Genomic DNA, 18763 nt, shown 5'->3' on the forward strand with positions numbered 1-18763 from the left:
CCGCGCGGTGCTGAACGCGGGCCCGGCCCGCGCCCTCCCTCTCCTGCTCCGTCTCCGAGTCTCGGCCTCTCGCGCCTCCCTTCCCTCCCTCGTCCTCGATCTCTCCTCCTCTCTACCGGCGCGCCCGCCTGAAGGCCGCTGGGCAGAGCCGGGAAAGGGGTGCGGCGGCCGCGGGAGCCCCGGCCCGCGCGGCGGCGGTGGGAGCCCTGTGGGAGCTCCCGCAGCACCCCCGAGCCTCTGCGGCGGGCCCTGCGGTTCCCTCCCCACCAGGAGCCAGGGGAGAAGTTTGGAAGGAATCTGCTTTGCGGCAAAGGCGCCCCTGCGCGCCCGCGCTTTTCAGGGAGGCGGGGGCACCCCCAGCCTGCCACCCCTCCCCAGCCCGCACACACGCGGGTCTCCTGCGCTGCGGAGGAAAAATTCATAAAGCAGTGGATCTCCAGGGACCTAGGTTTCCCTGCCAGAAGAGACCTTGGGTGGGGGTGTGGGGGGGGGGGGCGACGGCGCTGCATCTGCCGATTTTACAGGAAGCACCTCCCCACCAGAGTTCCAGCTGACCTGGGGTGCCCCATCCATGCAGATGCAGGTGGAGGGGTGGTCTGCCCCCACTTTCCATTTGTTCCTTGAAGGCCGAGCCCCTGCTGGTTTCTCCTTTCCACTCCAGTCTCTGCTGTGGGCAGGTGGCAGTGGGTGCTGGAACCTCCCCTGGATAGAATCTGGTCTCCGGAGACTCCCCCATCAGAAGCCGAAGGGACCTCCCTGAAGGGGCATGTGCTCCGGCTCCATGCACTCTAACTCTCCCATCCCTTGGATGGACCGCCCCCTGTGGCCCAGAGCCCACCATGGAGGCAGCAGAGCCAGTCACCTTCAAACGCCCCCAGGCCTGCCCCTGCTTCACAGAGGCTGGCTCCTCTAAGCTGCACCCCCCAAGATGTGAGCACCTCCCACCCCTGCAGTGGCAGCCAAAGCTGGCTTCAGAAACCCCAGGGACTGGGTGAGACCGCTTTGCAGGTCCAGCTGGGGTCCTGGGATCTGCCTGCCCTGGTCAGGGTATAGTGTGGAAGGCCCCCTCCACAGGGACCCTCCCAGTGCGGGGGTCCAGCCACAAGGTGTGGGGAGGATGATGGATGATGCTCTCTCAGACCCCAGACCCATGCTGAGGGGAGGCTGGGTGGGGACGAGGAAGAAGCCCTGCCCTAGCCCGATCAGGGTGACCTGTGGCCACTTCCTCTCCTCCAGGCAGAAGACTGCTGGCCACGCTCGCATGTGAGTTCCGACCCTCGGAAGAACTGCTGAGGAAACACAACCATCGTCATGGAGTTTGTGATGAAGCAGGCCCTGGGAGGTAGGAAGCAGGGGTTGTGGGGGCATATTGCTCCCACGGGTCATGGCCTGCACACCGCAGTGGCATGCAGACGTCACACGTGGCCCCTCTCAGCCTTCACACTCACCCACGCACGTCCCCCCAGACACACCAGCCTGCTCCCTCTGGCGGAGTGGGGCCTGGCCAGCCTTGGGGGTGGGAGAGGGTGTGTGCTGTGGTCAGGGCAGGGCCCACCCAATGGTGCTGAGGCAGGGGTCAAAGGCCGAGCAGCAGCACCCCCACTTGGCTCGGGAAGACATCCGAGGGTGGGTTTCAGGGGCACTGAGGGCCATCCTAACTGGCAGGTCCGGAGGCCCCCACTGGTATTTACTGTAGTAAGCAGAGCTTCGAGAGGCCGCAGGGGCTGCAGGAGCTGGAAGGGAGTTGGGGGGACAGAGCTGGACCTGCGGTGTCCAGCAAGGACCCCGTGGGTTTCACCCAGGTTGGGGGCAGCAGTGTGCACAGGGACAAGAGAAGAGGCTTGTGTGACACTGGTCCCTTGCACAGAGGCAGTGTGGTCTCTTGTGTATGTGTTTGGGGAGGGGACCCCCCCCTTCCAACTCTGCTGACTCCTATTTGAAGGGAATCCTGTGCGTACTTGGCTGAAGGCCATCATCATGGCCAGAGAGCCTGGCCCAGGAGAGGAAGGTGGTATAGGATAGTGGGCTGAGGCTCTGGCCCGGGAGGTGGTGGGGCAGTGGGCCGAGGTCCACATTGGCATGAATGCGTTCTGCAGAGCAGCCTGGTCAGCCCAGGCCCCTGGGGCCTCCACTTGGTGCAGCGCCATCTCTCTGGGAGGGGAGCGGCAGCCAGCGCCCGACTCTGCCTTTAGAGATGTCCTCCTCGGGTGGGCCCTGGGGGCCGCACTCTGCTGGTGCTGTTCGCAGCCCAGCGCAAGTCAGGTGACACGTGATAAGGCCACCCGCTTGGTGCTGCTGTGATGGCAGGAGGAAGTGGGAACTTTCGCCATAGGTGGGGAGCTGGTGGGGGCCGTTGTGCCAGAAACGAAGGGCAGGATGGAAGGACCGGGGCCACCCCCCAGGACAGGAGCCCCACATGTGGGCTTGTCTCCTGGAGAATGGCTGCATTTCCGCTCAACATAGATTAAATGAAAAGACTTCGGGCCTGGCCTGGGGCCACGTTCCATGAGATGTCGTGGTCAAGGAGAGGCTGCAGGTCGAGTCTAATTATAATGATTACGTCACCAGGACATGATTCAGGGACAAGGCAGCATCCTGGCTCTGGGAGGGATCCATGTTCCACCCAGCCCGAGGCTGTTACAGATAATTAATTAGGTGGCTAATTCAGGCCTTGAGGTGGGCTTGTAAGAAAACTGAAATATCTGATTTGGCTGTCTACACGGCTGAAATTAGCTGGGTAATTGCCAGCCTGGATTCCCTTTGTTCCATGTCAGCCCAAAGTTTCTCCTGCAGCGGCGACGGGGCGGGCTTCTCAGAGAGATGTGGGAGCTGCGAGGGGGCGGCCCGCAGAGGCCCCTCGGAGCACCCTGTCCACGCAGCTCGCCGGGCACCCCAAGGCCAGGCATTGGCCCTGACATTCGCCATCCCAGTGCTGCAGGGCAGGGGCTGCATGTGACCTCTCGGTGACACCCTGTTTTCTGTTCCTGTACTTTGTCCCCCCATCCCCGGATGGGCATCATTTTGGTCTCTCTGGATGCATATGTGTGAGAGGGAGACAGACGGAGGGACAGAGATAGACAGAGACCAAAAGTCTTCTGAGAGAGACGGACGAGAGCCCCAGACACAGAGGATCTGCTGGGATGGACCCCGGGAAGCCGTCCAGAGAGGCGAGGCCAGAGAAATGGGGGCCAGGGATGGAGTTGGAGGGAAGGTACAGCCCAGAAACAGACCAAGGAAAGGACAGAAACAGAAATGCCCTAGGGTGCGCCAGACACACAGCGATGTGGGAAACAAGTCCCAGGGAGAGAGATGCAGGAGAGAGACAACGGGCGCGAGGCTGTCTGGAGTCAGGCAGAGATGGCAACTGGGGGAGACAGAAGCTCAGAAGAAAACATCTGGAGAACATCTTGGAAAAGACAGGGTGACTGAGACAGAAACTGAGGAACCCAAGGGAACGGATACGTGGATAAGTGCAGGATACATGGACCGAGAGAGCCACAGAGACAAAGATGGAGACGGGGCGGGGGAGAGAGATAGAGACAGAGAGAGACAGAGACAGAGAGGGAGAGAGAGAAACAGAGACACAGAGAGAGGTGAAGACAAAGAGACGCAGACAGATACAGACAGAAATAGAGAGTAGAGAGAAAAAGACAGAGAGGCGGAGCAGGGGAGAGACAGAGAGAGGGACAAGAGACAGAGAACGACAGAGACGTCTCAGGAACAAAAAGAAATAGAGTCAGGGTCGAAAACAGAGTACATCCCTACCCACACTCACACGCACACACATACACACACACATGCACACTCAGAGGACACACAGCAGAAAGGAGGGAAGAGACGGCCCTGGAGGGAGCCCCAGGCAGCCTCGCTCAGCTGTGCTGGGGACAGGACTCGGTGCGGCCTAATTAAACTGTGGCCGTCGGAGGCTGTCCCCAGCTTGCTGAGCTGCACGGCCAGTCCTCTGGCAAGGACAGACTTCTTGGCCCTGACCTTGTGCCTTAGGCAAGGCCTTTGTGGGGACAAAGTACGAGGTGACTGCCCAGTGGGGACGACAGCTGCAGGACTCAGAATCCATCAGACAGACAGACAGACAGGATACCATGGGCCCCCAGGCACATGGCCTTGTCCACTCTGGGGTTCAGGGCACCCTGGACTGGGCAAGGACCCGGTCCCAGATCTGCTGGGCTGACGACGAGGCGTGTGCCCTGGGTCTGTGGTGTCTCTGTCCCCCTGGCCCCCACCAGTCAGTCTGGCGTCTCTCCCTCTGAGAGTTTTGCTGGAGAGCTGACTGGGCTTCTCTGTGGCGCTCAGGCCTCTCATGCCCTCAGTCATCTGGTCACGGCTCCAGCAGCCTCTGCCCCTCCTTGCATCCCACTGGCTGGCACGTTGCAGACACCTCCCACATGGCCAGCTGGGCCGCTGGTGAGACCCCCCCGAGGAGGCAGGCGAGACTCAGCCTGCTGATGCTGCAGGACAGACAGAGCAAGCCCCCGAGATTCAGGGGGAGCCGGTTCAGGAGGAGCTCAGCTGCAGCAAGGACAGCGGCCGGCCGTGAAATCCCAGGCCCAGGTCCTCCCTGTAATCTTCTATAGACACCTGACTGTCGATCTCTGTGGCTTGGCTGGCCCCGAGCCCAGCCGGTGGGGGTCATGCTCTGCCGCTGTGGCGGCCACCTCAGAGCCCTCTCCTCCACCGGCCTGTCTGCTTGGACACTGAGCCGCCTCCCCGGGGACCGCAGGTCACCTGGGAGCAGAGCACAGACTCTGGGGGCACGTGTTACAGGAGGGAAGGGAGGGGGAGGGAAGAGACAAGGAGTTGCCTTGGGGATGAGGGGCTGCCCTGGGCCATGAGGGAGGACGGGACAGAGACTGGGAGGGGCTGGCAGGGGGGTGACAAGCTACGGGGCGGGGCAGGGCTGCCCTCAGCGCAGCCGTGGGTGGGGAGGAGTGGGACTCAGGTGCCAGCACGCTGACGTCCTGCCTCATCATGTCCTGGCAAGACCAGTAGCACTGACCGACGACCTCACTCAGGCTCCTGGTGCCAAGCTCCTTCTCTGAGGGCCGGCAGGTAGCAGTGGACCATGGACAAAGGGGCAGGTGGCCCCCAGGGCTCCTCCCCTGAGGTGGCAGGATCAGCCCAGACACTTGGCCTCTGGGCCCCCACGGTGCATATGGGAGGGCTTCACACCACGGCCGACTGTCTGAGGACACAGCCTGAGAGGGGCCAGGCGGGGCCCGTTGGGGTGCCTACCCTTGGGGCCGAGTTCTCCACAGGCTGAACGGGGCACCTTTGGTTCCTTCAGGCTCAGAAGACTTGACCTCCAGGACATAGCTCAGCTGGGATCGCCCCAAGGCCAGGGAGCCCTGAGAGCCGCGGGCGCTGTGGGACGCAGAGCGAGGCACAGAGGGGAATTCTCCTGGGGCCAAATTGTCAGGGAAACTGTCCAGCTGTTGGCAAACTTGTCTTTACCAGAAGGGCCTGGAGGCCTTACAGGCCTTTACAAGATCCACCGAGACACCCCCAGATTTAAATCCGCCAACACTCAGTGCCTGAAAGAAGAAAACAGGGACGCAGAGTCGGTGTGGCGGCTGCTGGCGTGGGGACTGGGAACCTGTCTGCCACGGGCGGCCTTGAACTGGTGCCAGGCGGCCCAGCCAATTCGGCACAGATCTGGGGCTCAGGGTCCCCAAGGGTATAATTTGAAGACACTGCTTTCCCCCAAGGCCAGGAAGTGGCAAATGGTCCTGGAGCTATATTTACACCATGGACAGGAGCGTGGGCAGTTGTCAGGTTAACGTGGTTGGTATGGACTCTCAGGCTAAATCCGGCGCAGGTGGCTATTTTGGCCCAAACAATCCCATTTGTGGCTGGCTGTCCCGCCATTCCCCCTCAGTGTGACACGTTCTGTGTCAGGAACACACTCAGGTCTTCAGGGACTGTGCGGGGGCAGGGGAGGGCTTCATGGAGGAGGGGACATCTGAGATGGGCTCCAAGGACCAGCAGACGAGACTGGGACACAGCACGTGCAAGGGCCTGGGGCCATGGGGCCATGGGGCTGGAGCTGGGGCTGGAAGGAGCTTCGAGGGAGAACATTACAGGACCCAGCAACCAAGCCCAAGTAGGGTCTTCTCGCGGAGCTCAGGTCTGCCCTGGCACGTCCAGTGGCTCTTGGCATGTGGTCAGGCAGGACGGTGTCCTGTGGCGAGCTGGCCTCGGGCCAGTCCTGGGCAAGGAGGCGGTCCCGTCTCAGGGGTAGAGGGCATCAGGGCCTGTGTCCAGTGCGAGGAGATGAACAGCCAAGGTCCTGAGGCCTGCGTGTCTGGGCAGGAGCAGCAGCTCCTTGGGCCGAGGCTGCGGGTGGACGAAGGAAGGTGAACCACTGTCACTCAGGCCTCCGTGGATGGAGGAAATCATGGCGTGGACATGTCCCCCAGGGAGAGCCTTGGGGGCCACTGCGGTTGGGCCTCTACACCATGTGGGTGGCGGGCTGTGTCCTCTGGGCCGGGTCACCCTGGGGGTCTTGTGGGAATCAGTCCCCAGATGAGTCAAGGCTGCCAGGACCAGATCCTGGAGAATGGAGGGCAGTGCCCACCTTGGAGCTCGCATGAGATGGGGGCTGGGGTGGGGAGGGTCTCCCTCTGGCGGCCCAAGTCCCCTCTCTCAGTGCTGGCCACCCCTCCACCCCTACCTCCAAGGCTTGTTGGGGTCTGGCACCTGCCTCTGTTAAGCAGCTGAGCCCTCTCCTGCTGCTGCCCAGCTGAGGCCTGTGTGTCTGCAGCCGCTCTGGAGACCCAGCCCTGGGCTCCTGAGGCCTTGCAGGTCAGACGTGGCTCTTCCAGGATGCTCCCTCCCCTTGCCTCCTAGGACCACCAGTCAGGGCGCAGCGGCAGCGTGAGGTCCCAGGGGTCCTGTCCTGACCCCTAGTGTCCTCTGCAGGACTCTACACTGAGGGCACGACCAGGCATCCCCAGCCTACGCCAAACCCAGGTCCTGAGGGCTGGGCTGGCCCCACGGCTCCCCGGCTCCGTCTGTCTGTTTGGGGGTTAGCTCTGTTCATGGGAGGCCTCCCACCAGCCTGGGGCTGCCCCAGGGAGACACTGACCAGGTGAGGCCAGGTTCTCTGGCATCTGGAAGCATGATGAAGCCACAGGCTGAGCTGGGCTCCAGGGCAAGGAGCAGATCGGGAAGCGAAACTCTAGAATTCTACACGAGATGCTTTTGACTCAAATTACAGAGAACCAGACAGAGAGCGGCTTGAGTTGTTTCTCTAATGTGGTGAGGCACAGGAGGTGGCTCAGGTGCTCAGCGGTGCCGTCAGGGGCCCGGCTCTGGCTCTTGTTTTGCCACTGTTGTCCCGGCGGAGTGTTCGTGTTCAGCCTGCTCCTCATAGTTGCAGAGTGGCTGTTGCTGCTCTGGCATCACATCCACATTTAGGGCAGGAGGAAGGGGAGAGGCTAAAGGAATGTGTGTGTGGAATCTCACGGAGGGTTTCCCCTTACGTGTCATGAGCAAGAAGGGTCTGGGAAGCTGAGGGCCAGCGTGGCACCTGGGGGCAGTATTGGGCAGGCAGTTCAGAGCTTGGCTCACATCAACTTGGAAACTGTTGATTTTCAGATGTGAGAGCCCCAAACCTTGAGCCCCAGAGGGCAGGGGGGTCCCTCCTTCCCCTGCTCACCCCGAGAGCTGGCTCCTCCTCTACAGGCAGCCAGCAAATACTTGATGGTAAAATACCAAGGGTCGTTCAGAACAGGCTCCCAGATGCCGTGTTGCATCGAGACGGCACCAGCTTACTTCAGGGGCCCCAGCAGAGACGCCTCTCACCCCATGTCTCTAGGAGCCCAGAAGAGCTTCAGAGAAACCGCCTTTTCTCCCAAAACCGTGAAGGACGGTCCTTCCCTCAGGAGAGGACTCCCCTGGTTGGCTAAGCTGCAGCTCAATTACGATGCTTCTGCCCAACATGGGATGAAACAGACACGATGGTCTTGAACCGGCAAAGCCACAGACTTCTTGCCTCATTGTTTGGAATTAAAGCATTCATTTTAATAGCCCCTACATGAATCAGAATCTCGTGCCAACGTCGGACTGTGCAACAGGCTCGGTAGTGTCGTGCATTTAATGCTGGGACATTAAACAGAGTGGGGAATTGATGAAAACTTGAGAATGAGCATCAAATCCTGGCAAACCCCAATGCCAACAAATTTCAGAGACCCCAAACCCAGGTGGAAGCAGACCAGGCAAGGGGAGGCCACACTGGGCCTGCGACTCATGTTCCGGGTGGGCAGAGAGGAGCATGCAGGGTCTTCTGAGATTCCTGCTGTCAGCCAGTGGCTGCTCAGAGCACCCCGATTCTGTCTTGGGGAGGGTGGGGACTCTGGCTGGGGTCTCTACAGACCCTCCTCCTGGCCTCTTGTGCTGCAGTTTCCCAGCATTGCCTCACTTTTCCCATTGCGTAGACAGGGGAGAACATGGCTCCCCTCACCCTTACAGGGGTCATTCAGGCCTCTGGCTTCCTCTAGGCAGGCAGCCTGGCAGCGGGGGGGCAGAGAACCCCCACCCCACCTATAGGCCCCCTTTGGTCCCATGGGCTTGACTGTGAATTATAGTGTCCAGGCAGAGGGGGTAGGCTGAGGCCGGGCAGCTGCTGGGGCCAGTGGAGGGCTCAGGGTGCTGAGTTCTGAGTGCTGGGTGCTGTGTGTTGAGTGGTAGGTGCCAAGAGTGCTGGGTGCCATGTTTTGAGTGCTATGTGCTGGGTGCTGCATGTTGACTGCTGAATGCTAGATGCTGGTGTTGGGTGCTGAAAATGCTGAGTGCCAAGTGCTGAGTACTGAGTACTAAATACTAGTGCTAGGTGCCAAGTTCTGTATGCTAGTTGCTAGGTGCTGAGTGTTGCATGCTAGTACTGGGTGCTGAGTGCTGAGTGCCAGATGCCGGGTACCAGTGCAGATGAGACCTAGGGGACTGAGGACTCATGGGGTCAGGTAACCGGCTAGAGCAGCTCTGACAGAGCCTGCAGGCAGGTTGGCACCTGGGTCAGCCCCTTTTGGAACTAATGGCTGATCCTAACATTTACATGGGAACGTGGGGGCCTTGTTGTCGTGGGAACATCAGAGGTGTGCTGAGCTTTGCTTCCTGAGTGGGTGGTGGGCCTCGCCAGGGCAGGGTGCCATCCACTGCGTGCACTCCAGGCCATCTTAGCCCCAGGCCAGTGCCTTCACCCTCGAGCTCCCAGCGGCCCAAGACCTGGCCAGGAAGGCCACAATCTAGGGGCCTCCTGGGAGAGGCAAGAAGAGCAAATGCTGTGTGCACATCGTGAGAGGAAGAGTCAGAGAAAAATCGAAACGGCTTTAGCAGAAGATGGGGGTGGTCCTGCAGAGCCCCCCAGCAAAGTCGCCCTCCTCCAGCCCTTGTGGGTCCTCGGGGCCACTGGGACTATTCTGCACTTAGCTTTCCTTCCAAAGGAAGGCTCTGGAAATGTGGACCACTGCTCCAGGCTTTGCGCCTGGTCCATGGGGTGAGGGAGCAGCCCTCCGTGGCATAGAGTCAGGCTCCCCGGTCCTCTGTCCATCAGGCCAAATGGATGCCTGCCCTTGGGGCTCCCTGTTGGGGTGGAGACATCGTGGAGGTCCTTGAGTCTTACCCAAGTCCCCTGTAGAATCTCAATCTCCCCCCTTAGTGTCGCCGTCCCCCCGGCATCTCAGTACCCCGCCAGCCGCCCCAGCTGCGAGGGTCGTCTGGGCAGCGCTCATCACAGGCCTGCGTGGAGAGACCCACAACAGGTGGGGGCCTAGAAAGGGCTTCAGTTTGCAGACGCTCCGGGGAGAGCAGCAACTCCCCACTGCTCCTGCCTCAGGTTGCCTCAGGGGCTGGGAGGTGCTGGCCGGGAGGGCTCCTGCTCCAGGCTCACTCAGCTCTGGTCAGGCCCCTCCTCCAGGCCCCTGGCGCCCTGCTCCCCATCCCAGGTCCTCGTCCCTCTCAGTAGAGGAGGTGCCCGAGGGCAGCGACCCCCGTGGCCATGGCTGCAGCGCCCCGCATCCCATCAACCCTGGTGGACCGCGGCCAAGTGAGTGGCAGAGAGGCTGAATGGAGGCACAGACGCACGAATATTACAACCGTCCTGGAAGCCGGGCGGCCACACCATCTGTCCGAGCTTGGCTGTGTTTGGGCTCATTAATTGGCGTTTTCATCTCGCCTCTGTCTCCGTTGGTCCTCTCCCGAAAGCCAAGACTAGACGCTCTCCCCCTGGCGCCCAGCTCTGCAGGCAGGGGCAGCTCAGACGGCAGCCACGGCTGCGGGCCCAGGCTCCCCTCCCCAGCGGGTGCAGGGGTGCAGGGCATCTGATCGTCGCGAGACTGTGGGGAGAGCTTTGTTCTCTGCAGGAGGAATATTCCCAGACAGCCAGTGAGGGTTTGCAAGAGCACAAAAGGAGCTGACAGAGAGAGGGGGCTGTTGGCGCTTCCATGGGTACAAAAGCCAGAGAAGCCTCACAGAAAATCAGGAAAGCACATCCCCAGGAGCAGCGAGGTGGCTTCCCGAGGCAGGGCTCGGGGTCAAGACTAGGGGGCTGTGACCCTCCAGGCAAGGATGAAAGAAAGCTGGCTTTCTGCACCGTCCTTGCCGGCACAGACAGCCCACTGCCCTCCCGAGCGTCGGGTGCCCAGCCTGGGCCCCCAGGCCCCCAACTCTCCCAGACCCCTGCACGGGGGCACAAGGCACTGGGGGCCCAGTCCCGTCCACCTGACACCGGCCTGGGCCCTGGGCCTGGCGGCCTTGCCTCGGGAGGCTGACCGGAGGGTCGCCTGTTTGTTTTTCTGACCTTGCCCAGCAGGCTGGGGTGGGAGCCGGACGAGCGTGTCAGAAGCCGGGCCCTAGGACAGGCCCCAGGCCCCTGCCCTGTGGGGGGCTTTATTTCTCCTCGGCAGCTGGTTTGTTCTTGACCCGGATGGCAAGGACAGTCCGATGCAGGCCCGGCCGTGGTACCGCGGCCCCCCTCACTCCGGGCAGAGGGTGGGTCTGTGGAGGGGACTTCGCTTTGTAAGACTCTCACCGTTCACCGTGTATCCTTACAATGGACGCCTCTGATCAACTCTGTCATCCCAACTCTGGCCTTTTAAACGCTTCCTTACTGTTCCACTTATTTTATCTGAATATATGGATGAAATTTCCTTTTTTAAAAACCTTCTGCCGTGTTTTGGAACCTGTGTGCCCTTTTAAAGTGTTATTTCACCTCTAACTGTCATGGTCGGGATGCTGCCGTGTGTCCGCGCCCCTCCCAGCGCTGTTGCTGTTCTCTGTGCTTCTGTCATCTTCCTGCAGCCACGCCCGCCGTGGCCTGCCATTCAGGGCAAGGAGTTGGCGTAACAGTTGGTGTTTTCTTAATATATGAAAAATATTTTGATCTTTGCATTCAATTTTATGAAATGTTTATACACATTTGTTTTCTAACCAGAAAGTGGATTTCTTCCCTGTGGTTGAAACAGTAAATAGTCGTTGTAGGAAACTGAAATAAAACAGAGAAGTATAAAGAAGTGATATGGAAAATTGAGATGCTGCTTTGCTTTAAAATTCATCCCTCAGGATCACTCATTACTTTATCTAAAAATATTTTTTCAAGGAGAAATGCCTTCAGATCTATTTCTAATTTTAAAAGACTCTGCACAGTCTTTTATGCTGTCGGTTTCCTTGAATGAGCTCAGGGGTCAGCGTTTGGCCCCAAAGGCTGGGCGAAGAGTCAGCCTCCCGAGGTGACCGTGGCTGGAGAGCTCCCCGGTGAACACTGTGACACATCGCCCCTCAAGGCCGTTCTCCCAGGGGGGATGTTTCGGGGAAGTCTCTGTCCGTCCTGTAGACAAACTGAGCCAGAAACTCGCCCTGAGCCACGGGATCAGGACAGACTCAACTCCAGGTTCCAGGAGCGGCTTGTAGACACATGCCAACCGGCCTCCCATCCTCGGACAGGCGTGGGTGAAGGTGTGACTCTGTCCAAACTGGACAGGACAACGTGGAGCCGAAGGTCGCTCATTTCTCAAATCCCCCCACAGAGAGGTGTCCTCGTGATCGTGCAGCGCTTCGTGTCTCTCGGTACCATGCTCATCCGTCATCTCAGACATTTTGCCGGGGTCCTGTAATGGGTTAGGGGTGCCGAGCCCTGGCCCCACCTCCCCGCATGGCCGTATCTGCAACATGCGGGCCTCGTCAAGACCGTGAACATGGCACTCACCGGGGCAGTGCACCACACCACATTTCTTTCTGACCAAGCCTGTGGTTTGCCCCATAGTTAGCTGTGTCTCTGATTCCTTCCACGCCCGCCAGCAGCCCCCTTGGCACAGTATTTCCATGTGGTTAAAGGCCCCAGATGGACTGTTAGTAGTTTCTCTCCCCTGGAGCTGCTGCCCCAGGACTCTGGCACCTCTGCCCCCGTCTACTCTAGCTGCTGTCCGGCCATTACGCGATGTGGCCTGGATCCCCCATCTTCTCTCCTGGCTGGGTCCTCAGGAACCTTCTGAGGGGGACTGCATGGAGGGGTGACGGTCTCTCTGTTCCAGCGCATGTGTGATTGATAGGCTGGGCATGAAAGGTTAGATTCAAAAGAATTTCCTCCTAAAATTCAGAAGCCAATTTTTCTGTTATCTTTCAGATTTTAAAGTCGCTGTTGAAGACAAATGCTATTATTTCCAGTGCTCTTCACATGACCTGTTTTTTTCTCTCTGCAAGCTTGTGCGGTTTCCTCTTTGACCCTTGTGTTCTGAAATTTCAAGGTTTTGGACCTTGCTGTGGGTCTCTTATCAGCCCTGTGGTTCTGGGACACTGCTTTTCATGGTTTCCTTGGTGTCCCATCGACTCCCTCTTCCTGCTCTTCCACTCCACCTTGGGCTCCCTGCACGGATTCTCTCTTTTCTTATATTTTCTCTCCTGTTGTCCGTCTCCATATCTTCTGTTCTACTTTCCGGGATATTTCATTAATTTTATTTTTTAACTCTTCAACTGAATTTTTGGTGTCATGTTTTTAGCTTCCAAGAGCTCTTTGGAGTGTTCTGAACCCTCTGGAGGTCCCCGGCCCCCTGGGCTGGCTCCTCGGAGCCCCTCTTGCCTATCTGTTCAGTTGGGTGCTGTCGTCACGTTGTGGCCTTTCGAGGTGCACGTTTGTATTTCAGAGCGAGTTAGGAAGAGCCTGGCTGGCCGTCTTGTGTGCTGTGTGGGACTTCCGGGCTTCTCTTACATGTGTAGTAAGCTGGCTTTTATGTTTGGGGGTCTCTAAATGTCGGGGTCTCTAAATGTTAGGCTCTCCAGGTCTTGTTTGAGGGCGTGGCTCCGTTTCTTCAGAGATGGACCCTACGTGGCTGGCTGGCGGCTCTGTGAGCACGTCTGTAGAAAGGGCTTGGGCCAGGTCTCCTCTTTCAGGGAACAATTGTCCACGTAAGTGCTGTCTGCAGGTGGACGTGTCACCTCTGCCCCTACGTGCCTGAAACTGCTCTGAGTCTGGAGGGTCCCTGGTTCAGGTTCTCCAGGGAAATGACTCCTTGATGCCCCTTGCTGCTTGGGTAGGGGGTCCCCAGGGCAGGGAGTGCCAGTGCCCCTCATACAGACCCCAGCACACCCCTCGTTGCCGTGCCTGCACAGGGCCTGCCTCCACCCCAGAGTCTTCTGGAGTTCTGCCCCAAGTCGGCTTCTCAGTGGCATCTCCTTCTGCTGTTACTCAGGTTCCACCTGCAAATCTGCTTTCCATGGTCCCCCAAGGTGGTATCCCGGTTACCTCGTTTTCTCCTCTCCTGTTCTGTCTTTGTGGAACTGTATTTTTAAATCCCTTTACTCTCATGTTATTGGGGTGATAGGAAGGGGGTAGATAAGCATATGTGTTCAATCCATCACATTTAACCAAAACTCAGTGTACCATCAGGTGTAGGGACACCAGCATTAGGACTCTTAGTATCAGCATGTGAGCATAAGGACAAGCAGAATTAGCATGCCTCGTTTAGGAAGACCAGCATTAGACACCGAGCACGAGGATGAGTAAGATTAGGACGCCTGGTTAGGATGTCCAGTATTAGGATTAGGATCCCTGGTATTAGGGCATCTGGTTAGGACGTCCGGTATGAGGAGGCCTAGTGTTGGGCTTGTATGTATTCACTCCCATCGACTCACCAGTACCTAATGCTGTGCATCACACTTCCAGGTGTTTTGCTCTTAGAGCTGTCCTGCAGTGGACATCCCTGCACTTATAGCCTGTCATTCAGTCAATATTTATTGACTTCTTACCATGAGCCAGATGCCTAGACCGTCTCTATCTTGGTAAAGCACACATTCTAGTGTGGAAAATGGGTAAATAAAACCAAGAAGGCAAACACTGTACCGTGAGTCAGCGACAGGTGCCATGTATGAAAGAAATCAAGGTGAGGATTGTCTTCTGGGCAACCTGTTATATTGAGGCGGTGGTGCCAGGGCTGCAGGCGGAGGGTGGCCTTTCAGGAAACCACTGTATCCTTATTTGCATGAATACAAGACAGTGGGAGGATGTGCACAGCTCTAAACAGATCACACACAACAGTGTTCCACAATGCAGATCACACACACTCCCTAACACAGGGTTTGTCAACATTTGGCTGATTGAGTGGATAAAACTGATGTCATTTTCAATTACATTTTTGTTTTTTGAGGTTTCTTTTTTCTTTTTGAGGAAGATTAGCTCTTAGCTAATATCCACTGCCAATCCTCCTGTTTTTGCCGAGGAAGATTGGCCCTGAGCTAACATCTGTGCCCATCTTCCTCTACTTTATATGTGGGACGCCTGCCGTAGCATGGCTTGATAAGCAGCGCATGGGTCTGTGCCCGGGATCTGAACCCCAGGCTGCTGAAGCAGAACGCTCCAACTTAACTGCTGCGCCACCAGGCTGGCCCTCATTTTTAATTACTTTTGAGTGATAGTGTGACTCAACATCTTTCATTCACTCAACAAAATATTGGAATCTCTGGTAGTTGCCACATTTACAATTTATACATTTTAGTAAATTTTCTGTCATTTACTAATACCTTTCCGTGTTTGTCGTTTGCCATTTAACTTTATGAGGCCCGACGTATTTTGCCGTACGTACTTACACAACAGCTCTGCCGGGTTTGGGGATGGCTTCCTCTCGTGGGACGGATTTTCCACTTATTCGCAGCTGGGAGCTGTTCAGTGGGTGCCAGGCGTTGTGCATTTCACCCTGTTGGGTGCCGGATGTTTTTATTTTCCTGAACATACTCGCGAGCTTTGTTTGCAGTGTGGTCAGGCGCTTAGAGACGGTTTGAGTCTCTCCTGCCCTGTTTTGGGGCACTGTTAGGTGGGACGGGAGCAACGATCGGTCTGAGGATAACTTTTCCCACAACCAAGGCCATCTGACAAATGCCCGCAATTTATGGTTTTTTCCAGTCTGGCTGTTGGGAACGTTCTCGTTAAAAGGCAGAGATTGTTGAAGTGGGTAGAAAATGAAGACCCAAGTTTATTGTGCCTACAAGAAGCCCACCTTAAATATAAAGACACAAATAGCATAGAAGTAAAAAGGGACAAAGATAGACCACATGAATATTAGTCAAAAGAAAGTGGGGTGCCTACATTAATTTCAGACAGAGTAGATTTCAGAGTAAAGAATGTCACCAGCGACGACGAGGGTCCTGGTGACAAAGGTGCCATGAATCCAGGGCCTAACAGTTCCAACCGTCTCTAACCTAATAACTGAGCTTCAAAATACACAAGCAAAACCAGGCAGAGATTAAGGGAGAAACAGACAAGCCCGCAAGTTTAGGTGGATGTACTCAACTCTGTTATGGATAGACAGACGGACAGAAGGCAGTGAGGATACACAAGCCTTGAGCAGCTGGCCCGGGCAAACCGACACCTACAGAACCCTCCACGGTGGCAGCCACACATTCCTTCCAAACAGACACAGAACATTTACCAAGATAGACCATGTTCTGGGCATAAAACCAGTCTCAGCAAATGTAAAAGATTCCAGTCATGCAAAATATGTTCTCTGACCACCGTGGAATGAAACGGGGAATAAACAACAGAAAGATATTTGGAAAATCGCTCCAAATATTTGCAAACTAAACAACGAAAGGAGGAATTAAAAAGTCTTGTGAACTGATTGAAAATGAAGAAAAAGATGATCGAAAGTTGTGGGATTCAGTAGGGTAGTGTTCAGAGGGAAATTTATGTTACTAAACACCTGAATAGAAAAGAAGAAAGATCTCAAATGATCAACTTCAGCTTCTAATATCACAAACTAGGAAAAGAAAAGCAAATGAAACCCAGAGTAAGCAGAAGAGAGGAGATACTAAAGCTTGGAGCAGAAATGAACGAAATAGGGGGAAAATGAAACCAAAATCTAGTTCTTTAAGAAGATCAATAAAATTGAAGTTGTATCCAGAATTTATAAACATCTCTTACTGCTCAATAAGAAGAAGACCAACAACCCATTTAAGAAATGGGCAAAGGCTCAAGGAGGTGGGCCATGACCCCCACCTTGCAAGTGGGCTGGGTGGGGGGATTGAGGCCAAAATCCAGAGACGGGTCGTGTGACAGCGTCCTTCACAGGATGGGATGGGAAGGGCACTCTGCTTCCTCGGTTCTCCTCCCCAACCTATAACCTCAGTCTAATCCCGAGGAAAACATCAGACAGTTCCTAATTGTGAGACATACAAAGTTCCAGAAAAGCTGTCCTCAAAACTGTCAAGGTCACCAAAATAAGGGCAGTGTGAGAAACCATCACAGCCAAGAGGAGCGTGAGGAGATGTGACGATTAACATAATGTGGGATCCTGGAACAGACAAGGGACATCAGGTAAAAACTAAGAAAATCTGAATAAGGTGTGGACTTCAGTAAATAATGTCGTCAGGGTGGGCTCATCAGTTGTGGTAAGTGGACCACACGAAGGTGACATTAACAGAGTGCAGGGCACATGGGAACACTCTGTACTGTCTTCACGATTTTTCTGTAAATCTAAAATTGTTCTAAAATAAAAAGTTTATTTCTGAAAGTGCAAAAGATCTGAATAGGTATTCCACCAAATAAGATATAAAAGCAGCTATTAAGCACATAAAAAGATTCTCAACATCACTGGTCACGAGGGAACTGCAGACGCTGCAGTGAGAGGCTGCTCCACGCGCACGCGGACGGCACAGCCACAGTGACAGCGCCGGCGTTGGCGGGCTGTGGAGAAACTGGAGCCCTCGCACTGCTGGTGGAGCTGAAAGTGCTAAAACCACTTTGGAAAACAGTTTGGCAGTTTCTTAAAAAGTGAAACCTGAACTTACCCACAGCTCAGCCATTCCACTCCTAGGTGTTCACCACGAGAAACAAGAGCACACGTCCACACGGCCTGGTCCGTGAATGTTCAGAGCAGGTTTAGTTACCAAAGACCCAAACTGGAAACAGCCCAAAGGTCCAGGAGGAGGTGGATGGATAAACTGCTGTGTTCAGCTGCGCAGCGGAGCCCACTGGACAGGAAGCAGGAATGAACCTTTGAGACACAACAGCAGGGACGGCTCCCAAAGTGTTACGCTCAGTAAACGGAGCCAGACCCCTCCCCACAATTACTGCCTACTCTACGATTCCTTCACATAAAATTCTAGAGAACGCACAGTAATCTACGGGACAGAAAGATGAGCCATTGTCTGGGGGGAGGGGGTGGGATGAATTACAGGGACCACCAGGAAACTCTGGGGGGACGGAAGTGTCCACTGTCTTAACTGTGGTTTCACAGATGGGCACATCTGTCAAATTGCATGGCTTATAGTGTCAATGACGCCTCCATAAAGCTGTTTGGAACTGTGGTCGTGAGTGTTGGTGAGGACACTTGCCTTTGTGATGGTCTGCAGTGGACGGGAATGTGGACCCAAGGCCTGAGGTCCCACCCCACCCCACCCACACTGATACCGAACCTGAAGTGAGTTCATTCACCTGTTGTGCAGCAAGCCAATCTCTGACACCGGGTGTGGTGGAAGAAAGCAGGAATTTTATTATTGCTCAGCGCTGAGCAAGGAGAGAGGGCAGCTAATGCTGAAATCCCAAACTCTCTGAAAAGCTAAAAGGAAGGGTTTTTATTTGGGGCTTTAGGTGGGGGAGGGGGAACATATGGCTTTGCTGGTTGGAGCCTTTCCACCAGCCTGTAGCTCCTTGTGAGGAGGAGGAGACGATGATGAATCCAGGTGGTCGTCCCCTGCTATTTGTCTCCGTGGAGGATGGCGGATTCTGGAGCCAGGAAGCCAGGGAGTAAGCAGGCGATGAGTATTTGGTTTTAACCCCATATATGCTGGGTTTAATGTAGGGAAACTGATACCAGGGCTGGTGTCACTGGCCCTGTTCCAGGCAAGATGGGGCAGGGCACGTGGCAGTGGGCAGGCATGGCAGGAGGCTCAGCAGCCACCGGGGCCTTCTTCTGGAGGACGGTAGGAGCTTCCGTGCAGCCCTGCCCCGCCCGCTGGCTGCGGGGAAGAGGGAAGCGTTAGCTTTGCACCCTCTGTGGGAGAAGAAGGCGAAGTCAGGCGCCAGGACGCCCATGGGAGCCTCAGATCAGCGTGCGAGGCCTGCTCCAGGCTCACGGGTGGTGCGCAACGACGGCCTCAGGAGCGGAATCATTTTCCAACATAGAACCATCTTTACTTTCCTAAAATGAACCCGAGTACAAGTTTTGTTTTCCTATAGAATTCCGTAAGAAATGCCAAGCCCACTTTCCATCTCCGGTTTAGCATTTTGCATTGCTATTTGCGCAGGATCCTGGCCCACAGCTCA

General features: G+C 56.1%; 1 protein-coding gene across 1 annotated transcript in view; it reads left to right on the forward strand.

Annotated features, from left to right (window-relative positions):
• The window catches only part of CPLX1 (complexin 1), a 36346-nt gene that overhangs the window by 403 nt on the left and 17180 nt on the right, over positions 1 to 18763 (forward strand). Inside the window, exon 2 of the mRNA XM_023638570.2 lies at positions 1237 to 1342. Within this exon, the coding sequence (XP_023494338.1) occupies positions 1312 to 1342 (31 nt within the window). The 5' untranslated portion in view covers positions 1237 to 1311. The remainder of the gene's footprint in view (positions 1 to 1236; positions 1343 to 18763) is intronic.

The sequence above is a fragment of the Equus caballus genome, chromosome 3 (assembly GCF_041296265.1).
Source record: "Equus caballus isolate H_3958 breed thoroughbred chromosome 3, TB-T2T, whole genome shotgun sequence".
Taxonomy (NCBI): Eukaryota; Metazoa; Chordata; class Mammalia; order Perissodactyla; family Equidae; genus Equus; species Equus caballus.